This window comes from Heterodontus francisci, chromosome 27 (assembly GCF_036365525.1).
Source record: "Heterodontus francisci isolate sHetFra1 chromosome 27, sHetFra1.hap1, whole genome shotgun sequence".
In the NCBI taxonomy this organism is placed as follows: domain Eukaryota; kingdom Metazoa; phylum Chordata; class Chondrichthyes; order Heterodontiformes; family Heterodontidae; genus Heterodontus; species Heterodontus francisci.
Genome location: NC_090397.1, coordinates 23,270,068 through 23,292,722, shown reverse-complemented (window position 1 = coordinate 23,292,722; position 22,655 = coordinate 23,270,068). Strand labels below are relative to the sequence as shown.

At 42.1% G+C, this 22,655-nt stretch overlaps 1 protein-coding gene across 2 annotated transcripts in view; it reads right to left on the bottom strand.

The window, feature by feature from the left end:
- The window catches only part of vwf (von Willebrand factor), a 125,126-nt gene that overhangs the window by 79,517 nt on the left and 22,954 nt on the right, over window positions 1–22,655 (bottom strand). For both annotated transcript variants that reach the window (XM_068059005.1, XM_068059004.1), the window contains 5 exons: window positions 13,047–13,262; window positions 12,134–12,374; window positions 9,265–9,359; window positions 2,312–2,472; window positions 2,128–2,231 (listed from right to left, as the gene is read on the bottom strand). In XM_068059005.1, coding sequence (XP_067915106.1) covers window positions 2,128–2,231; window positions 2,312–2,472; window positions 9,265–9,359; window positions 12,134–12,374; window positions 13,047–13,262 — 817 coding nt within the window. The remainder of the gene's footprint in view (window positions 1–2,127; window positions 2,232–2,311; window positions 2,473–9,264; window positions 9,360–12,133; window positions 12,375–13,046; window positions 13,263–22,655) is intronic.

Below are 22,655 nucleotides of genomic sequence, written 5' to 3'. Positions count from 1 at the left end.
ATGAACATTTGAGTTCAACCCAAAAAAGTACTAAGGTGCACCATTTGCACCAAATTTATATGTTAGTATGATGAGTCTAAAATCATGATGAGCAGAAAATAGCAATGGGCCAATTTTCCAATCTTGAGCTTCCAGCTGGAGTACCTCACCCACTGGGAACACATATCAGGAAGTATGGCATGCGATCACGATGATTTTCCATCTGTTAGCACAAGAAATTATGGGAAGAGCATTTCATAAAATCTTTTTTCTTTTCCTGGCAAAGAATACAAGACTTCAAATGATGATTTTTCCAATGCCTTGATCTTATCTTTTAAAAAAAATCCCTTGTCTGCATGGTAAAAGTAAGCCCACGTCAATTCTGTACATTCACTACTTTTCAGAGAATTAATATGTTTTGAGTTCTGTTTTTCTCTCTGCTAGAAGAACAAACTCTATAGATTCATGAAATCATGAATAGATTTTTATACTTTACAAAATCTCCCAATGAAAAAATCTCCTCCTGGATTGATATTGACAACCACACTTGGGGCAAAAAAATGACTCTGAACAATGTTATTTCCAAGTATGTAATGTTCTGTTTTTGGCATTTTATTAGAATGACAGCATTAATCCATGTATGCTATGTAGGTTAATGCCTCATTAAAATAGCGGAGACAAGATTTGAAAACAAGCCTGCTAATTGTTTGCATGATGGCAACCACCAGGAGTGATTTCAGGTTCATGTTCTGACAAGCTGCTAGATATGACAACAAAAAGCTGTTAGTGGTCAAGTGAAAGCAGCCAGTGGCTGTTCTCATGGGAAGCATGCATACTGAAACATGTATTTACAGTGCAGATTAAATAATAAAGGAATTTGTGTCAGGAAGGTAGTGCTGGAGGAATGCTCTGTTTATTAAACAGAAGTCGTGTGGAGACAGGAACTAATGCAGCAGATGGCTCCTTGAATGGAGTTAACTTTTCTGAGAAGTTTGCACAATAAATGTATGAACGTTGAGATCTTATGACAATCTAGTACACATCTATATAATGTCATTTTGAGGTTAGCTCATCTTATGAAAACTACAAAATACTTTACCACCTCTAATTTTGTACGTTGTATTTATGCCAACTTTCTAAATAAAGTACAGTACAATTGTCTGACAATTATTGTAATGCAATAAACAATTGACAGGAAATACCAAAAAGAACTCTTGAAATGTCACGAAATCCAGGCTCACATTTACAGTTTCATGATTTACAAACATAGTGACAGAAAAAGAGGACAAGATAATGGCATGCCCTTTCTTTTACTATTGTTTGCAGTAGCTTTCTGTGATATGGTTTCTGTTTATTGATGCTGCACCTTTTTCTGTTAGACAAATAATAGAACTTCATGGCTGCTGATGTGTGCATTTGTGCTCCCTTCAGTTCGAGCATTTCTCAGCATAAAAGCATCCTGGCACAAATCCGGAAGAGGAACAGTGAAAATGAAGGTAGTCACTTACCCTCTCTGATCCTGCACCTTCCTGCTGTGTCCCAATGTTAACCTGCTCTCTTGAGCAGGCAAGCCGGTCACTCATAGAGAGGCAGTAGCCAGACAGTACATTTGGCTGGGAACAGGCGGCTCAGCAAGGAACGTTATGATAATAAGACCCAGCCAGCATGATCAGCCAGGCCTCCTGGATTCCTTGGGCTTGCTGCCCATTTCAGGGTACACAGGAACCCTGGTTCTGAGGCCCCTACCACCAACCTGGCTGCGAACACAGCACAGATTCATGATCAAACGTGAGATCTCCCTGGTCGATACGACTTAGCTGCTTGCTGCATAAACTGAATGTGAGAGGTAATATTCTGACTGGTGCCTGGCAGGGACCCTTGCCTGTTGCAAACAGATAATGGAAACTCAGGCAAGTATTGCTTATAAAGTTCCAATGGTTAGAAGGCTGTGAGCAGCAATGACCTAATTTCTGATCTGTGTTCTCTGTGGGCATGCAAAACCAGGCATGCAAAGTTAGAAAATTACCCATAACATAAATATGTCCAACACATTTTTGCATCCAACAATTTTCTGATATTAAATTTGCAATGAACATCAGCTAGTTCCAAACATGTCTGCATTAATTACAGTAAGTAAAATGACATTACCAGGTATTGCAGTCCTTCTTTATAGATTTTCCAGGAGCGTATTCTTTGCCATTGTGTAGACACGGACACATTTCTGGAGAAATGCATGTGGTCGCTAGTTGCACCTAAAACACAGATCATATGTAAAGTATGCATTAAGAGGTTGATACACTGCTCTGTTTCATTGTACGTTCAGAGTTCTTACCTTCCCAGGAGGACACATGCAACCTGATGTGCATTTTGAGCTCACACAATCAAAGTCATAGTTCTGACATGTCTTCATGCATTCGACGCCTTTTGCTGTGAGGTCATCTTCTGGGCACAGAAATCTTCTCATTGGTGGGCTGCAAGTTATCTCTCGCTTGGCTGAAAGAAAGGAGTTTGGAGTTTATTTTCAAACAGGTGCATTTAAAAACAAAGCTGAGAAGATAGATACCATTTTAGGAACACAAATTGCATAGCATTTCTGCCGTTTAGATCTTTATGGACTAAAAACCATAATGGATGATTACTTAGGGTATGAAACTTGTTTTTGTAAAGGACTGTTACTTGGGGTAGGGAACATGGTAGGTTAGCTAATACATTGGCATTTCACCTCAGAAACCTTAGTTTGAAGGTCACATGTGATTCACAGAAAACTGCTTAGAATTGACACTAAAGACAAAAGATTTTTTTGTTTTTGTTCATGGGATGTGGTAATTGCTGGCAACAGCAGCAGTTACTGCCCATCCCGAATTACCCTTGAGAAGGTGGTGGTGAGCCACCTGTTTGAACCGCTGCAGTTCTTATGGTGTAGGTAGACACACAGTGCTGTGAGGGAGGCAGTTCCAGGATTTTCACCCAGTGACAGTGAAGGAATGGCAATATATTTCCAAATCAAGATAGTGTGTGACTTGGAGGGTGTTAACTGTATAGTAATGGATTATTTAATTGTATTCAGGAAGTGGGCATTAATTAGGGATTGACTTGGGCTCCTACATATAGGAGCAGACTGAAACTGTGCTTGTTTGATTTGAAGACGTATATTTGTAATAGAATCATAGAGTTATACAGCACAGAAACAGGCCCTTCAGCCCATTGTGTCCGTGTCGGCCATCAAGCACCTATCTATTTTAATCCCATTTTCCAACACTTGGCCTGTAGCCTTGTATGTTATGGCATTTCAAGTGCTCATCTAAATAATTCTTAAATATTGTGAGGGTTCCTGCCTTTACCACCTCTTCAGGCAGTGTGTTCCAGATTCTAACCACCCTCTGGGTGAAATTTGTTTTCCTCAAATCCCCTCTAAACCTCCTGCCCCTTACCTTAAATCTATGCCCCCTGGTTATCGACCCCTCCGCTAAGGGAAAAAGTTTCTTCCTATCTACCCTAACTATGCCCTATAATTTTGTATACCTCAATCAGGTCCCCCCTCTGCCTTCTCTGCTCTAAGGAAAAAAACCCTTGTCTATCCAGTCTCTCTTCATAGCTGAAATGCTCCAGCCCAGGTAACGTCCTGGTGAATCTCCTCTGTACCCTCTCCAGTGCAATCACATCCTTCCTATAGTGTGGCGCCCAGAACTGTACACAGTACTCCAGCTGTGGCCTAACTAGCCTTTTACACAGCTCCATCATAACCTCCCTGCTCTTATATTCTATGCCTCGGCTAATAAAGGCAAGTATCCCATATGCCTTCCTAAGCACCTTATCTACCTGTGCTGCTGCCCTCAGTGATCTACGGACAAGTACACCAAGGTCCATATGACCCTCTGTACTTCCTAGGGTCCTACCATCCGCTGTATATTCCATTGCCTTGTTAATCCTCCCAAAATGCATCATCTCACACTTCTTAGGATTAAATTCCATTTGCCATTGCTCTGCCAATCTTATCAGCCCATCTATATAGTCCTGTAATCTAAGGCTTTCCTCCTCACTATTTACGACACCACCAATTTTCATGTCATCTGCAAACTTACTGATCATACCTCCTATATTCATGTCTAAATCATTAATGTACAGGAAAAACAGCAAGGGTCCCAGCACCGATCCCTGTGGTACACCACTGGTCACAGGCTTCCAATTGCAAAAACAACCCTCGACCATCACCCTCTGCCTCCTGCCCCTAAGCCAATTTTGGATCCAATTTGCCTGGATCCCATGGGCTCCTACCTTCTTGACCAATCGCCCATTCGGGACCTTATCAAAAGCCTTACTGAAGTCCATGTACACTACATCAACTGCTTTACTCTCATCTACACACCTAGTCACCGCCTCGAAAAATTCAATCAAATTTGTTAGACATGATCTTCCCCTGACAAAGACATGCTGACTATCCCTGATTAATCCCTGCCTCTCCAAGTGGAGATTAATCCTGTTCCTCAGAATTTTTTCCAATAGTTTCTCTACCACTGATGTTAGACTCACTGGCCTGTAATTACCCGCTTTATCCCTACTACCCTTCTTGAATAATGGTACCACATTCGCTGTCCTCCTGTCCTCTGGCACCTCTCCTGTGGCCAGAGAGGATTTGAAAATTTGTGTCAGAGCCCCTACAATCTCCTCCCTTGCCTCACATAGCAGCCTGGGATACAACTCATCTGGGCCTAGGGATTTATCCACTTTTAAGTCCGCTAAAACCTCCTCCCTTTCAATGCCAATTTGTTTGTAATGTGTGTCTGTAAATAAAAGCTTAGAAGTGCGTAAAGATTAGGCTCTAGCCCTATCCTTCATTGCCTGGCTATCTTGAATAGAATGGAGGGGAACTTGCAGGTGGTGGTGTTCCCATGTGCCCTTGTTCTTCTATTAGGTAAAGGTCATAGGTTTGATAGGTGCTGTCGAAGGAGCCTTGGTGAGTTGCTGCAGTGCATCTTGTATAGGGTACGTACTGCTGCCACAGTGCAGCAGTGGTAGAAGGAGAGAATGTTTAAAGTGGATCGGGTGCCAATCAAACAGGTAGCTTTGTCCTGGATGGTGTTGAGCTTCTTGAGTGTTGTTGGAGCTGCACTCATCCAGGCAAGTGGAGAGTAATACATTACACTCCTGACTTGTGCCTTGTAGATGGTGAAAACACTTTGGGGAGTTAGGAGGTGAGTTACTTGCCTCAGGATTCTCAACCTCTGACCTGATCTTGTAGCCAAAGTACTTATGTGAGTGATCCAGTTAGGATGTTGATAGTGAGAGAATTGGCAATGGTATTGCTATTGAATGTCAAGGGGAGACAATTAGATTCTCTCTTGTTGGAGGGGGCCATTGCCTGCCACTTATCAGCCTGAATGTATTTATATAGCATTTAGTATCATTTATATGGTGCCTTTCATGACCTGAGGACATCCCAAAGCATTTTACATACAATTAAACACTTTTTGAAGGGTAGACATTGTTGCAACTTAGGAAACTGGTAGTTTCCTTCATAGATAGACCAATAGGGTGCTTTGTGTGGGAAGAGGTGTCTTTTCTGATTGTGCAATTGAGATACATTACTGATGCTTTGCTATGAATCTAACACATACTATGCCTGACCTAGGAATCTTGATGCTGATACAAGCTGACAAAAAATAAATGGGCCATAATTTTCCGGGCCCTTTGGCAGCAAGCTGGGAGGTAGGAAGGTTGCCAAAGTGGGGAGGAGCCGATGGCTTCCCACTGCCATGCCATTTTACCAGCGGTGGGAAAATTGGCAGATCAGCCGACAGCTGGGAGTCCAATTGAGCCACAGACATAGCCAGTAAGCGCCATTTCCTGCCTCCGCAGGTATTTTGCCCACATCGGGGGGGGGGGTCTGCTGCCGCTTGGGGAGATCACCCAGTGAAGCATGGTGGCCAACTGGTAGCTTCCGAGCAGGGGCCCTCCTTTATGGGTACTCCTGGCCCAAGAAGGGGCCCCTTGCAGTCATGGCCACCCTCGTGGCAACGGTGCGCTGACGCTGACACCCCACCACCTCGCTCACTCCAATCCCGGGGAACTGCCTGCACTGCTGAGGCCACTGAGCTGCCAGCCCTCTGATTGGCTTTTGGGGGCAGGACACTGTCCTTAATTCGACGGCCGTCCCGTCAGCGGTCACCTAATTTGCCACCACCGGCAATATGCCTCCTGCCTCCGGCTGAAGCGGTTCGCCTCCCACTTTCAGCTCCGGTGGCAGGACCTCTGCCACCTCCACAAAGTTCAGCGCAGGCATTCCATTCCACACCTCAGACACCTTGTGGTCATAAAAATATTCAAGTACATTGTATAAAAATAAATGGTTTAGTTTCTAAAAATTTTATACGAACATAATCTTATAAATATTATCCTCACAAATCATCACTCTAAACAGAGACTGGATGTGAGGAAGCTTCTGTGCACTTTGACTGAGAAAAATATGGGGGCAGATGAAACTAAAATCCAATGCACTGTCACCTCTGGTATACCCAATGGCTTCATTTTTGGCCTCCTCCACTTCCTCATTCATGTGCTATCGTTTGACAGCACTATGCAAAAGTTTCCTTGTGCAAAACAACGATTTTCTGCCTCTTTTCCTGCTTCAATACTACTAAGACTGCCACCACACTTTCTAAATGCTTCTCTAACATTAAGACATGGACGAGCCAAAACTACCCTCAGCTAAATGTCAGCAAAACTGAAGCTATCCTGTCTGACTTCTGCAAACCTCCACATACGACTTGCTTTGACTCAGTCCATCTCCCCAGCTGCCACCTCCAGGCTAATCCCAAAGTACTGGAACTTTAGTGTATTGCCCTCTGCACTCTTTGTTCACTTTCCTTCCTATCATTCAGTTTGTCACCAAGACTGCTCTGTTTCACCTCCAACACATCATATACCTCATCATATATCTCCCCCTCTCTGCTGTAGAAACCAGGCTTTTATCTCCTGAAGGCTTGACTTCTTCAATGTTGGCCTTGCTGGTCAATCCCACCCACCATCTACAATTCATCCAAAATACTACAGGCTATATAACCAAGACTTGTGCTCCCATCTCCCCTATTTCTGTGTCCCAGCAAATTGATTTTATGATCTTCCAATCCTATGTGTTGCCACACACTCTCCACTGTTCCAACACCAGCCTGATTACTGTTCCCCACTTTCTTTGCTCTACAATCAATGACTGCCCCATCAGACACAATGCGCCCTCTCTACGTAACTCTCTCCTCCAGCACCTCCATCTCCTTCATTTCCCTTCAGAATTCTCTTAATCCTTCTCTTTGCTTTTGCTTCCAAACACTTTTCTCTCATTAGCCAACCTGTGGTATTGTCAGCTATTGTCTGCAATTGAAGCAGATGAGGGGCTGGAGATTGGCATTCTATTTTATATTAATAATTTCCTGCTGGTCTTCTACTCTATCAATGTATGTTAGCAGCACGGGATCATGCAAGTACATGCCCGGCTACCAGCAGCAGTCACAAATCTTTTATGCAAAGGCAATCCTCTTGACCCAGGGTTATTAGAAGACAAACGAGACTTAAAGACTAGCTCCTAAGAGGCAAAAGCTACCATCGACATCCCTGGTTAAATGTTACCCAGCAAAACTCAAAGCCAAGAAGTAATGTAGATAAAAGAGTACCAAACATCATCAGCAATATGCTATTGCTGGAATTCGTGCCTTGCTGCAGAATAGGCATCATGGTAAACATTAAAATGCTGTGGGGTAGTCTGACTACTTTAGATGGGGCAGCAATCAATGTGTAAAAGGCGTGAGGAAATACTGACAAGCATACTTAGGCCACATACTTTCTATAAGTTACTGCTGGGACTTCTTATCTTGCCAAATTTCTGCAGATACGAGGATTCCTCCTAGTCTGGCGCCAGTGTGTCTGGATGGTGGTGTCTGGAGACCACATGATCATAACTCCAGGGCTCGGAGCCCAGCATAATCTGCTCACACAGTGACAAGCAACTGCTGCTAATTTAATGCGCCCAGAATTGGTGGAACCACTGTTCAGTGCACATCTATGTTGTGGTTGGGAGGATGGTCGCAATGCACTCGCACATTTTATGGTGAATGGTGCTGTTTATTGTACTGCTCATGAAGAACTACTGGTACCTTCAGCCCCATAATGAGGGCTGAAACCTGTGCTTGTCTGTTGTCTAAAGATCAGTTAGTGACTGTCCTTCTTGAAGGAGCTGATTTAGCTCTGAGATGATATTCCCAATGGATGCTACCAAACTAGACAATTCTCTGCAGCCAACCTGGTGATCTCTTACCTGACTAGGCAGGTTTAGTTTAGTTTAGTTTAGAGATACAGCACTGAAACAGGCCCTTCGGCCCACCGAGTCTGTGCCGACCATCAACCACCCATTCATACTAATCCTACACTAATCCCATATTCCTATCACATCCCCACCTGTCCCTATATATTTCCCTACCACCTACCTATACTAGGAGCAATTTATAATGGCCAATTAACCTATCAACCTGCAAGTCTTTGGCATGTGGGAGGAAACCGGAGCACCCGGAGGAAACCCACGCAGACACAGGGAGAACTTGCAAACTCCGCACAGGCAGTACCCAGAATCGAACCCGGGTCCCTGGAGCTGTGAGGCTGCGGTGCTAACCACTGCACCACTGTGCCGCCCCACAGTCTGCAGTACTCCAGAGTGGAACTAACGATTAACCAGCAAAGTCTGGCTCACAAACACAATCTGGAGTTGTAGACTTCTCAGTGGAACATGGCATTTTTCCCATACATTTCTTGGTGGCCTTGTGAGCTAATTCCATTATAGGTGAAATAATGCTGGTTGGAAGCTTATCAGTGCTTTGTACTGCTATCCTGCATGGTTTCAGCTGGCTAAAGTTTCTTTACATCCTTGGAAGCCCCCAAGCCTGGTCTCTGCCAATCTTTGTCTAGACTCTGTGGACTTATTGTCTGTAGTGCAGGGAGAGCACATGCACGCCATATTATGTAGTTGAAGCCATACTTGGATGGATTTCTTAGTAGTTAAATTTGGAGACTACTAAACATGGTGATGGGTTTCCATGCATATCAGACATTCAACTGACCAAAAAAAAAATCTTGGAAGATCCTGTAGAGTTAAAACTCCATGGCATTCGGGAAACCCGGCATTCCGAGTTCCCAACCATAACTCCTCCTCCCCCACCTCACCCCCATACCCGCCCGCCAGCCCCCCACACACACTCCAGTAAATATCACAGCCGTTGTTTTTTTAAATGCTAGGATTCTCACCTCTGTCAATCTCTTCAGTGTCCAAGAAAATGTTTGGCGGATAATGATGAATTAGTTCATTTGCACTGCAATGCATCACACCATTTTCACAGTGACTGTTAAGTAAAAAACAGAGTTGTTTGACATTTGAAAATAAACAAAAGCCAGCACAATTGTGGCATCAGTACTGTCTACCATATTTGAAAGAGTGGAAGAGGCAAAACAAAAAACAGAAGCAAATAGAGACGGCTTCACACAGACTGCCTCTCAGTTTTAGCAATGAATTCTATTAAAAGCACTTTAACACCCAAACAAATGCTTGTTCACCTGAGCAGATTCAGTGGGGATGATTGTTTCATTTATCACTTACTACATTATAGTGCACTATACACAAACTGAGAAATCTTCCTCAAACTTAATAAATCCCAAACACTATACATCTGGACTCATTCAAAACTGACTCAATCCTTGCCTGATTAACAAAATATTTCAATGCAGCACAAACATTCATTCTCATTACAAATAATTCCCAAGCAACATTATTCTTTGAAGATTTTGCTACAACTAGTGCGGTGAGGAATCATTCCTCTGTATGTGGTTCTGTGCACATTTATGTTTGAAATAAGCAGACACATTAGCATCCAAATCTAATCTAATCCAATGGTTATTTTGGGTTGGGTTGGATTGTCCTTGTGGTGGAAGATTCACATCACCAAGAGGGAGCCCACTTCAGCTACAAAGGGGCTGCCAGTGCAGCAGCACAAAAGGCAGGACGAACCTTAAAATGGTGAGAAGAGACCAGAAGGTGGAAGAAACTGTAGCATTTTAGGCCTCCGCATAGTCAAGGCCTACATAGGTAAGTGAGAGGTGGCCAAATTGGAGGCAGTGGGAGGCCTTTACTAGACTCTCCTCCTGACAGGTACACTTTAGGGACATTGCAGTCACGAGTCCTGGTTTGCCTTTCATTTAGTGCAGCAGTAGGAACATGTGATCGGAAACATCAGTATGTTGTAGCACAAAGACCAGCCTGTTAAGAAAGATTCTAATTTTTATACATTAATATAAAAACGTTGAGTTTATCCATCATACTTTAGACATCACACTACAGAGATTGCAGGAGCAATGACATGGAGACAAAAATTTACAATTACCTGCCAATCTGTATGGTTCCTCATCAAAGAAGAATGAGATATATGCTCTCAAAAGATTATTGCACAGTGGCTATAAAGGGCCAGTCCTGGTTAGTAGCTAAACGTCACGACCATGCATCAGATACCAGAAGCAAGTGAGAAATATCATCGAAGACCAACTAGTATTTTGAATAGATGGACTACTTAAAGAGTATTTACCTATCTCATTCACTTCCCCCATCAAACATGCCCAGGCAATCTGCTTCCTTTGCTCCGGGAATCCTTATTGCTCAAGTTTTCTTGGCAATGGTTCTTTGTACTTGCTCTCCAATTTTCCCTCTTTATGTGGCACCTCATTTTATTTCCTCCTTGTAACAGCTCAACTAAGAGCAGGAATGAATCAGGTAGGAAGATGTTTCGTGTCGCTGTGTTAAGAACCTACTGCGGGTAATTTTCATCTTCGCCATCCAGGTGATGAAGTTGAAAATTCACCCTGCTATGTTACACCATTCCATACCAAATCATCATTTACCAATATTGATAATGCCACGGTGGTACAGCATTAATCCATTCTAGGTCTTGTAACTGACACTAGCACAGTCTAATCAGTGACATAATGATAAGTTACAAAGAGGAAAGGAAATGTCTGTTTAACTAGGAGATCAGAGGCCGTAAGTATAGGAAACCTGCAGAAAGCTGCAGTCATACCTGGAAAGAGTATGAGTAATACATTTATTTGAACAGTTATGTAAGAACATAGATAAACACAGGGCCAGAAAGGGCTCTGCTCTATATCTGACCAGTCCCAAAAAAAAAACCTCTCAATATTCCACTCCCTCAGATACCTATCCAATTCTCAATTATATCTTCAATACTTTCTGGATCCACTGCCTCCCTATTCACATGTTAATACTCTGCATACTTTATTCTAATCCATTCATGCATCTTCCCTCTTACTTTTCAGCCCATGTCCTCTTCTAGAATTTAAGACAGTCTTCAATATGTCATTAAGGTGTAATTTATACCTTCAAAATATATTCCCCTGAAATTTTTCTATTCCAGTGCGACAATCCCAGACTCTTCAATCTCTCATCATAGCTCAGATACATTAAACTAGCTATCAGTTTGATTGCCTGAATATCCTTATGGTATGGTGACCACAAATGTACATAGTATATTCCAAAAGTGACTGTATCAGTGTGTTGGACAATTAGCACTCAGGAGACTTTCAACTGCCGGCCACCCATTTCTCACCTGAAAAATGGGCAACTGACATTGAGAATCCGGTGGGGATCTTGTGCCAGTTAGGACTTGAAATGGTTGCGCACCACTCCCAAGCAAAACGGGCAGTAGGCTGTTTAAATTTACAAATCAAATTGTGAAGCCTGCTGTAGGACCATGTTTACAACTGTCAAGGAGAAGTGGATAAAGTATGTGCGGTGCATGCCAGTCCCACCTGCAGCTCGCCACAAAACTGTGAATGAAGGCCAAACCTAAAGGGGTTCAGGCCACCCAAATACTGCATTGGGTGGGCACACGGCCGATATCGTGCCCACTCAGTGCCCAACCTGAAAGTCTCCCTCATTATCACCACCAGGGATGTGTGCTGTGTCCACCCAGCTGTACACTTGAACTATCGTAAGTTGCATGTGTCCTGAAACTACAGTGCTAATAGAATTATATTTGAAATTCCAGCTAATATTGCTAACATTATGGATTTTTTAAACAGTATTGACAGCTATCCATTCCATTTAGCTTACCAAATGGTGTAATCAAATGTTATGTCCTCATGTGGTTTGTAGATTTCATCATTAAAGTAGCAGGAGCATTCTGATTTGGGCACACATTGGCCATCTTCATTGGCATACTGATTGGGTGGACAGTAGCATCCTTCGAGGCAAAATTCAGTGCAATCGGAGTCTGGATTAGATAGTGATCTGCAGGTCTGGTTGCAAGGGGTGCCACACTGTTTATAAATCTGATCACTAGGACAAGTCATTTCTGTCGTAAAGTTTTAAAATGGAAATAAAAAAAACAGGTGTATTTATATATCATGCTTATCATGAAAACAACACAAAATGTTTCACACAACTTACTATTAAATTGCAGTCACTGTTTTACAAAGGCAAATGCAGCAGCCAAATTTGAATAAAACATGATCCCACAAACAGCAATGAGATGAAAGGTTGGTTCATCTGTTATTTGATGATGACACAAAAGAAAAATACTGCAGATGCAGGAAATCTGAAATAAAAGCAGAAAATGCTGGAAAATTCAGCAGGTCTGGCAGCATCTATGGAGGGAGAAACAGGATTAAGAGTTCAGGTCACTGACCTCGATGAAAGGCCATAGACCGAAAATGTAAACTCTCTTTCTCTCTCAACAGATACTGCCAGACCTGCTGAGCATTTGCAGCATTTTTCTGTTTTTATTTCTGTTTTTGATGGTGTTTGTTAAGGGAGGAATTTGGACCAAGACATCTGGAGAATTGCCTCTTCGTCTCCACAGGACTTTGTAATTGCCACCTCATCAGGCAAGCGAGGCACCTTGTTTAGAGATCAATGTCTCTGATGATTCAGTACTCCTTTCAGTACTGTACTGAATAATTGAATAGTGAGTTAATATTTGATTCTTAACTTTAAAAAAGTCAAAGGGAAAGCAAAAATCACTCACCACAGAAGTCCGGAGACCTCCAGTTAATAAGTACCCCTTTCCCGGCACACATTGCAGCATAACTGGAAACAGCAGAACACAGGCATTCATTGCCATTGGAGCAGGCACACACATCATAGTGACAGATCTTCAGGAATGGTGCAGGATTCACCTCATGGTGGCATGGCTCAAACTCAGTTAAGAGGAGAACAGAGCACACCTCCTCAGCATACTTCACTGAAACATAAACGTTATACTGTGATGACGATTCATGGGCAAGTTTGTTTCTAAAATAACAATTCCAAACAAATTTGAGGCTAATTTTATCCTAACTTTCCAGCGAGAATACAGAGGGATCAAGTGGGATGCTGGTTTTATACCCAGCCCAAAATTGCACTCCACTCATTTCATCAGACAAGGCGTAAAGCCAGTGTTGTACCCGATCCCATCAGTTTCCCATCAGGGGAGTAAACTTAAAATTATCCCCATTACAAATGAAGGGAGGAAAGGACACAGTGGTTATGCGATTAAGATTACATAAGAAAAAGAGACAAAAAGCATTCAAATTATTTCAACAATGAAATGAATATTGTGCTTAGAACCTAGGGAGTTTTTCTGGAGAGCACTAATTCTGAGAGAAAACTTCACATTTGGTTGCAGTCTAGAAGCAATTCTCTCTAATGCACATATTAGCCACTAACCATAAGGAAACAGTGGCCACTTAACCAGTGTTAAATATTCAGTACGTTGAAATCTATCAAGAGGTAAACTGTAACTTGTGCTGATTTTTATGTGACATTAGAAATGTCACTATAAACCTGATTCCATCCACACTGGGGACATCTGAGTAATGCTGCTTTTAAAACACAAGACCATGACTGCACTGCTTACTTCACTTGAAGCAAGTTTATCAAGTGCCTGATGAGTGTTGTACAGCACAAAACTACAAAAACTTGCATTTACAAAGCATCTTTAAAGAAGTAAACTGTCCCAAGTACAAGTGAGAACATCTCTCCCTCCACTTCACCCAAGAGTGCATCACCTAGCCAGATTCAGGCATTCATATGAAAATCCTTTGCCTGCATTATATTGAACATGTTCATGCCTTTGTTTTAACAACTGGACTTCATGAATTAACTAATGTCACACAGTGTGACTTTACTCCATCAAACATTTTCCTTTTCAACATACTGTGGAAGGATTCAATGGCTAAAGACCACAGATACCCTTCAGTTAATGAAATGAGAAAGAAGCCATGAAGCCTGGAGGAAGCCGAGGTTTATGCAGCCATTTTAAGATCTGCATACAAGCTTTGCCTTGATTGATAAGCTATTTGGTCAAAGCCTGCTTTGAATGTCACACAATCATGAAATATAATTGTAGGGATATTTATAGCTCAATATTTTAAAAATACCTGAACTCCAGGAAACATGAACAGTAAAGGAACCATCTATTTATTTATCCTTTATCATGGTAACTCACTGTCATTTGTGCGCTTAAAAATTTGCAGTGTGGAATTTATACCCTTCAAAGTCAAAGATGCCAGTGTGAGAATTTTTCCAATATGTCCCTTGGCATCAGGCACACTCAAGTCAGATACAGCACTGCCAGCTACACAGCAAAGCCCCCATTTACTCTGTTCCAACTTGTTGCCTTAGCTCAAGCTGTGACTTAGTGTGAATAGTTCCATCATCTTCACCAGAAATCCTTATAGCCCTGAGTGAGGTTAATAGTTGTGGTTCAATTAGTTTCAAACTATGCCCAATGAAAACTAGGTTGAGACTGCACAAATTCATTTCATAAAGAACATTTACATTGAAAGAGGAGTGTCACTCCATCAGTCTGGGTAAGCTTTGAATCAAAATCCCAGAAATGAAAGGGCACTGTGCCACCTAGTCTCCCCTCCACTTTGGTTTATAATTAGCAAACACTTTAAACACCATGAAGTGATTAAAAGAGGGTGGTAATGGCTAGTATAGATCCTGCAGGATTGTGTGAGTGGCCAAAAGTGAAAAAAGATTTGGAGTGCCATGCAGGTTATAGCTTGTGTTACCACCACCAATCATTTTTCTGTTATGATCATTGCAGTTGATGGCTTTTGCCACTTACCTTCATATCACTTGACAAAAAGGGAGGGTTTGACCTGCAATTAATAAATCGAGGCTCCCCAAGTGACAAGATGAGATAGTCTTACTGAAAAATCAATGGGGTAAACTTTTTGTCTTCACTGCATGGGCAACAATCTGGTAAAACAGGTCATATTATAGAAATGGTCGGATTATCATTCTTTTGACTGCCATTAGGCAGGTTCGATTACCACCCATGAAGACAAAAGTTTATCCCAATATATCTGGGGCTCTATTCAATTATTCGGTATGCAGTGGCACAGATCCTGAGAAACACGCATCAGTGTTACATAGGAAGATCAGAACCAGAGTAGGCCATTCATCTGCTCCAGCCTGCTCCATCATTCAGTTAGATCATGGCTGGTTTGTACATCAATCCATCATAATGTTCACCTATACTATTTAGCAGTTGGAAGTGGAACTTTACAATAAATAAATATAAATAATGTCTTAAATATTTACATATTGCATATCAATTGTGTTGAGAATATCACTAATGGAAATGAAAATAAATTCATCCATCCTACATTCCGACAATTTCCACATTAATAGGGAATGCACGGTTCAAAAATAGAGCTACAAAGCTGTTATGACTCCAACCTGTGTTCCATTTAAGTGTAGCTCCTCACTGATTGGTGAATTTACCAATATTTTCCTTTAATCATGGCAACGTAATGACAAGGTGACAAGACAAAGCAGATTTTCTCAAAACTTCAACTAATTCTAGTATTGTAATTAGCATATGTTCTGGCCATTCAATGATTTGTGAGGCCATCAGAAGTCCCTTATCTCTTCATTGCTTGTGATTCAATCAATCAGACAGCCTCACTTGCGAAAGTGCAATATTTACCACCCAACCTCTGTCAGTGTGACTGCGATTGGAAATTTGAGCAGACTTAACTTGTGCTCCCCACAAGCTACCCACCAACTCTGCCAACACCCACAAACTCTGTTCTACGAGTGTCAGTTCCAATATTTAGCACAGCACACTGTCAGTATCTGACATTCTCACAAATAAAGACATCCCTAAAATATTGATACCTATAGGAATCAGCAAGACAAACACTACAGTGTGAAAGCAATTGTAGGTGATAACCCAGCGTTAATGCTCGAGGGAATGAGAGACTGTACAAGTACAGGAATGTATTCTGATAATGGGAGGGAAGAAAAGCTTCATTAAAAATTGCACGTTAAAATCAGAAAGTTAAATCAAATACTGACCATGTCAGTTTGCTCCAGCCCACAGTTAAAAGTCTGATAGAATACAAGGAAATGTTTGTTGGATGATGCTTAGATCAGGGTAGAAAGAAATGTAATGATTAAACTTTCTTTCATATCAATTTCCCCAAGGCCAGAATGCCATACCTTGTGCTTTCAAGTCCCTGTACCTCAGAAAAGATGAGGATTCTAGTATCCATTTCTCTGTAGAGAACAAAATGAGATGCTAAACTATTTGGTGAGCGGGAAGATGTTTAAGATCTGCATTGAGGATTATCAGCTTGGGTCAGTTTAAGTTAAGCCAAGTTAAAACACTGGCCACTCAACCTCATTCATAGGTATAAAGCTTTACAATAAACTTACTTATGATATTTTTACTGCTGTAATAGCAAGGTAGATATGCATGATAGTGATTCCACAAGCTCAAAAATTTGAGATACTAGAATAACCCCTTGCAACTGGATAATGTTTGTATTAAATCTGGGAAAATCATTTTGTATCTATTTCACTTTATTTTTTTTTTTAAATTCCTTCTGGGGATATGGCAGTCATTGGCAAGGTCAGCATTTATTGTTCATCCCTAATTGCCCTTAGAAACGTTGTGGTAGGCCTTTTTCTCGAACCTTTGCAGTCCATGTAATGAAGGTACTCACACAATGCTGTTAGGTAGGGAGTTTCAGAATTTTGATTCAGCAACAATGAAGTAATGGTAATATATGTCCATGTTGGGATGGTGTTTGCATGCACCAACAGTCCTTACCATTCTTGGTGGTGGAGGTGGCCAGTTTGGGGGTTGATGCTGAAGAAGCTTTGGTGACTTTCTATAGTGTATCCTGTATATAGTACACATTGCAGCCATGGTACACCAGTGGTGGAGGGATTGCGTACTTAAGCTCATAGATGAATGCTGATCAAGCAGAGTTCTTTACCCTGGATGGTTTGAGCTTCTTGAATATTATTGCAGCTTCACTCATCCAGACAAGTGGAGAGTATTCCACTACACTCCTGACTTGTGCCATGTAGGTGGTGGAACAGGTTTGAGGAGTAGGGAGACAAGTCACTCACTGCAAAATTCCCGGCCTCTGACCAGTCACAGTGTTTATCTAGCTGGTCCAGTTAAGGTTTTGGTCAATGGTAACCCCCAAAATGTTGATGGTGGAGGATTCAGCAATCGTAATGCCATTAAATGTCAAGGGCAGGTGATTAGACTCTCCCTTGCTGGAAATAGTCATTGCCTGGCACTTGTTTGGCATAAATGTTAATTGCCACTTAGAAGCCCAAATCTGGATGTTGTCTTACTCGTACGTGGACATGGATTGCTTCATTACCTGAAAAATTGCAAATGGACGTGAATACTGCGCAATTATCAGCAAAAAGCCCCATTTCTGACCTTATGATGGAATTAAGGTCATGAAACAGCTGAAGATTATTTGGCATAAAATATACGCCGAGGAATTCCTGCAGCAATGTCCTGGGGCTGAGACAATCAGCCTTCAATAACTCATACGAACATACGAATTAGGAGTAGGAGTAGGTCACTCCACCCCTCAAGGCGGAACAGGCTGAACTGACTACTCCATGTTTCCACCTACCTCTGATAACCTTCCACCCTCTTGCTAATCAAGAATCTATCAACCTCTGCCTTGAAAATATTCAAAGACTCTGCTTCCACTGGCTTTTGAGGAAGAGAATTCCAAAGACTCATGACCCTTTGAGAGAAAAAATTTCTCCTCATCTCTGTCTTAAATGGGCGACCCCTTATTTTTAAACAGTGACCCCTAGTTTGAGATTCTCCCACAAGGGGAAACATCCTTTCCACATCCACCCTGTCAAGGCCCCTCAGGATCTTTTTTGTTTCAATCAAGTCACCTCTTACTCTTTTAAATTCCAAACTCAACCATTTTCTGTGTGCCATGTATAACTCCAGCCACTGGAAAGTTTTCCCAGAATCACATTGACTTCAGTTTTACTCGGGCTCCTTCGTTCCAAACTCAGTCGATGACAAGAGCAGTCACTCTCACCTCATCTCTGGAATTCAGCTGTTGTGCCTATGTTTGGACTAAGACTGCAATAGGGTTTGGAGCCGAGTGGACCTCGCACAACCCAAACTGAGCGTTGATGAGCAGGATATTGGTAAGTGGCACTTGATAGCACTGTTGACAACTCATTCCATCATTTCGCTGATGACTGAGAGTAGACTGATTGGGTGGTAATTGGCTGGAATGGAGTTGTCCCGCTTTTTGAGGACGACATACCTTGACAATTTTTCATTTTTTAGTTAGATGACTGCATGGTATCTGTTCAGGAACAACTTGGCTAGGGGCACAGCTAATTCTGGAGCATTGTTCTTCAGCACTACACTGGGATGTTGTCGGGCCCCACAGTGTCAGTTGCAATCAGTCTTTTCTTGATATAATGCAGAGTGAATTGAATTGGTAGAAGAATAGTATCTGTGATTTTGGGCACCTCAGGAGGAGGGAAAGAAGGCTGGTCCATTTGATCCTTCTGGCTGAATATTGTTATGAATGCTTCAGCGTTTTCTTTTGCACTGACTAGTTAGGCTCCAGTATTATTGAGAATGGGGATGTTCATGGACCCCCCACCATCCCTCCCCTCCCCCCGCTCCCTTTGGTTGCTTAATTGTCCTCCATCATTCACAACTGGATGTGGCAGGCTTGCAGAGCTTTGACATGATCCCATTAATTGTGAGTTCATTTAGTTCTTTCTATAGCATGCTGCTTCCACTGTTCCATATGCATGTAGGCCGGTGTTGTAATCTCACCAGGTTGGCACCTCATTTTTAGATGTGCCTGGTGCTGCTCTCAGCATGCTCTTTTACACTCCTCATTGAACCAGGGACGGTCATCTGGCTTGCCTGTGATGGAGGAATGAGGGATATACTGGGCCATGAGGTTACAGATTGTGGTAGAATACAATTCTGCTGTTGCTGATGACCAGTTGTGTCTCATGGATGCCCAATTTTGAGCTGCTCATAAGCTATCCCACTTATCATGGTGGTAGTGCCCAATTACACGATGGAGAATGTCCTCACTGTGACAACAGGACTTAATCTCCACAATGACTATGTAATAGATAGGCATAGTTCTGTGAGTATGACTATGTCAAGCTGTTGCTCGACTGTGTCGTGGGGTCCTTCAGGAAGGATGCATTCAATTTAAAGGAACCAAGATCCACAGTTCAAGCAATGGTACTGCAAAACGGTCATTTGTAATGGATAATTGTCGGAAATTGGCCAAGTTTTGCATCCCCCGGATCCCACAAGACTGTGTAACTCAACTTTTGAAAAAAAACATGCTGAGAATTGCAATGAAACAAAGACACAAATCGAGTGACTTCATGAATATACTAGTCAAGAGACAGGTGATGCAATCAGACCACACATGGTATACATCTATCCAGTTTAAGTGACATCTCAACTATCGAATTCATGTAGTCAAACTGGAGGTAGCAATTACATGATATCAGGGTGGACACTCACATCCCTTGGAAATGCTAATCCCAAAAACTGTTTCATTAGGGAAAAACTCATTCACCAATCTGATGATGCTGATAAGCCAGAATCTTCCCGATCGAAACACCTTCATATGTTAATGAGCTATTCAAGAACCCAAGATGTGGAATTGTGGCAAACTTTAAAAAGTTACAATCAAAAGCAGGAGGAGTTTGCATCAATCATTGTCATGGGTGTGATGTTTGTACTGTACGAAACGTGTGTTCGGGGACAAGAACAGCACTACTGAGTGATCAACAAGGTGAGTGCAGTTGGGAAATAAAGGGACAGTATACTCATGTTGTAAGTTATTGGTATCAAACTGTTAAAAGAATACCGACTGCACGGAGTCATTAGCCTTGAACATTTTTCCCACCCAGATAGGTTTAGGTTGGACTTTAGAGTTAAGGGTATATGAGGGGAGATGTGGGTTCACCTACCTACAACTGGTCTGTGCGACAGCTCTCCCAACTGTGAATCCAATCTCCAGATGTTAACGCCTCTGGCATCATTGTTTCCTGACGCAATGACCTGGATATATCAGAGTGGGACACATACGCCCGCACACATGCGCCAGATAAGGACAGCTTTCCTTCCCTAAATGACATTAGTGAACTAATTGGGTTTTTATGACAACTCAATAGCTTCATAGTCACTTTTACTGATACTGGAGCCTAAGAATTTTGGTCCGCCTATTTTTGGCCACCTAACCCGCAGCGTTAGTAGTCCGCATTCAAATAGGGAGGTCTCAGGAGCCCCAGAATTTGGGCCATGGACCTCATCATAATATGCTATGGTAGGAGCCCACAAATGTTAAAGCTCCAATTTCCAGGTAAATGATTGGGTTGGATCATGGTGGTGGGGGAGTCTGAAGGAGGAAGGGGTGGATTTCAAAGTCTGATCAGGGTTTGATGGGGGATCGGGTACGAAGTTTGCAGACCTCAGGAGTACTGGTTGGGGTCAAGAGTGTCGCGGGATAGGGTAGGAAGATCACAGACCTCAGGAATGCTGTTGTGGGGGGCTCAAGCAAAAGGATCGCAGATGTCGGGAGTACTTTTGGGGATCAGGTAGGAAAATTGCACACCTTGGGAGTACTGTTGGGGCCATGAGGAGTGCTATCAAAGTGGGGAGGCTAGGAGGTCGGGGCTGAGGGGAAATCAAAGGGCTTGGGGGTCAGAGTCGAGAGTGAGGCCGAAGATCTCAGGACCAGGAGCAACAGTGATTATGGTAAGTACTTAGCTTTTGTTTTACTTACATGGTGTTTAGTATTGATTTTCCTGGAGGCAGTTTGTACAGCAGGGACCAGAAGCAGTTATTAGACCCCTTATTTGCCTATGCAAATAGACTAATGCCTACGTCTGAGGTGGGTAAAGGATGACTCTTGTTTGCTCCTTACTAAGTTGGTGATTATGTGGCAGAAGTGTGCGCAGCAGATGCCATTTTGGTCTCCAAATCTGTAACGCTCAAACAATGGATGCTACCGTTCCCAATTTCACGTCCCAGCTCTTTATTAAGGGAGATTTTATTCATGGTGGCTTTGAATTGTCCAGGACTTTGGATTACTAGTCCAATAATATAACCACTACATTACCATATGCTTCTCGTATCAATTTCAATATGTATAATCATGAAACCTAATTTCGAACTTCATCAGATCCAAGGTAATCTAAATTAATAACCCTTGTTTGACAAATGAAAAGTGTTGTATATGCTGGAAATCTGAAATAAAAGCAGAAAAATCTGGAAGCACAAAGCAGATCGGTCAGCATCTGCGGAAGAAACAGATAATCTACCTCTGAGCTTTCCCTTTCTTGGAAGGAATTTCATAGGCCTGAAATCAAATCGGATTGTTCCTGCTACGGAAGCTGACTGACTTGCTGGGTGTTTCCTAGACTGAAAGTCTGGTTGGCAACTCTGAAATGTAGAGTTACATAGAAAAAAGGAACTTAATAGCTAGTGAGAAATATTGCAAGTATGTTGGATCCTATCGTTGATCTGAACTGAATGGCAATCTGTTTGAAGATAGCGTTAGTGATAAGTTATAGATTAGGGTTACAGAGAATTACAGTGGTTATACTAGGATCGCACAATGGAAGAGATAATAGATTGGATATTGAAGGATCACATTTAAAATCTTTCTTTTAATTCAAACACATAAATGAAAGGGCAAGGATAGGTAAAAGGTTAATTCAGCAATCTGAAGTAAGGAGCCTTGCTCAACTGGGACACAAGTCGAAGATGGGACTGTTCTTTGACTTCCACTCCCGTAGATCAAGGCTTCCCTGCTGGGAGTGCAGACTCACTGAATGTATCCTTATGTAGAAAATATAGCTGGACATCGAGAAGACTATTGCTTGGGTGAAATAGATCATCAGTACACATTGTAAGAGAATGAAGCTTTAAGTGACTTGTCACTAGAGATGGTATTCTTTCTTAGAGTATTGATAACAGGAAGGACTTTCTGATCTGCATTCAGGTGGTCAAGCCATGGAGATGAACTTATCAACCTCTAGATCTTGTTAACTGCATCCAGATGATTTTTAGATATGAAGAAAACCCTTAGCTTCCATGTGATGCAAAATGAAAGTGACTTCTTTAAACCTATCTGGTGCAGCAGTGCCACAGAGCATATAGCAGAGGTGTCAACAGATACAAACAGTGTGAAAGGCACAGAGGGGATAATATTCTTGAACTGTGTTCAAAAGAACTTTAGCCAGTACGTAACAAGCCCAACGAGAGGGGGCGTAATTCTAGATTTAGTCTTCGGTAATGAAG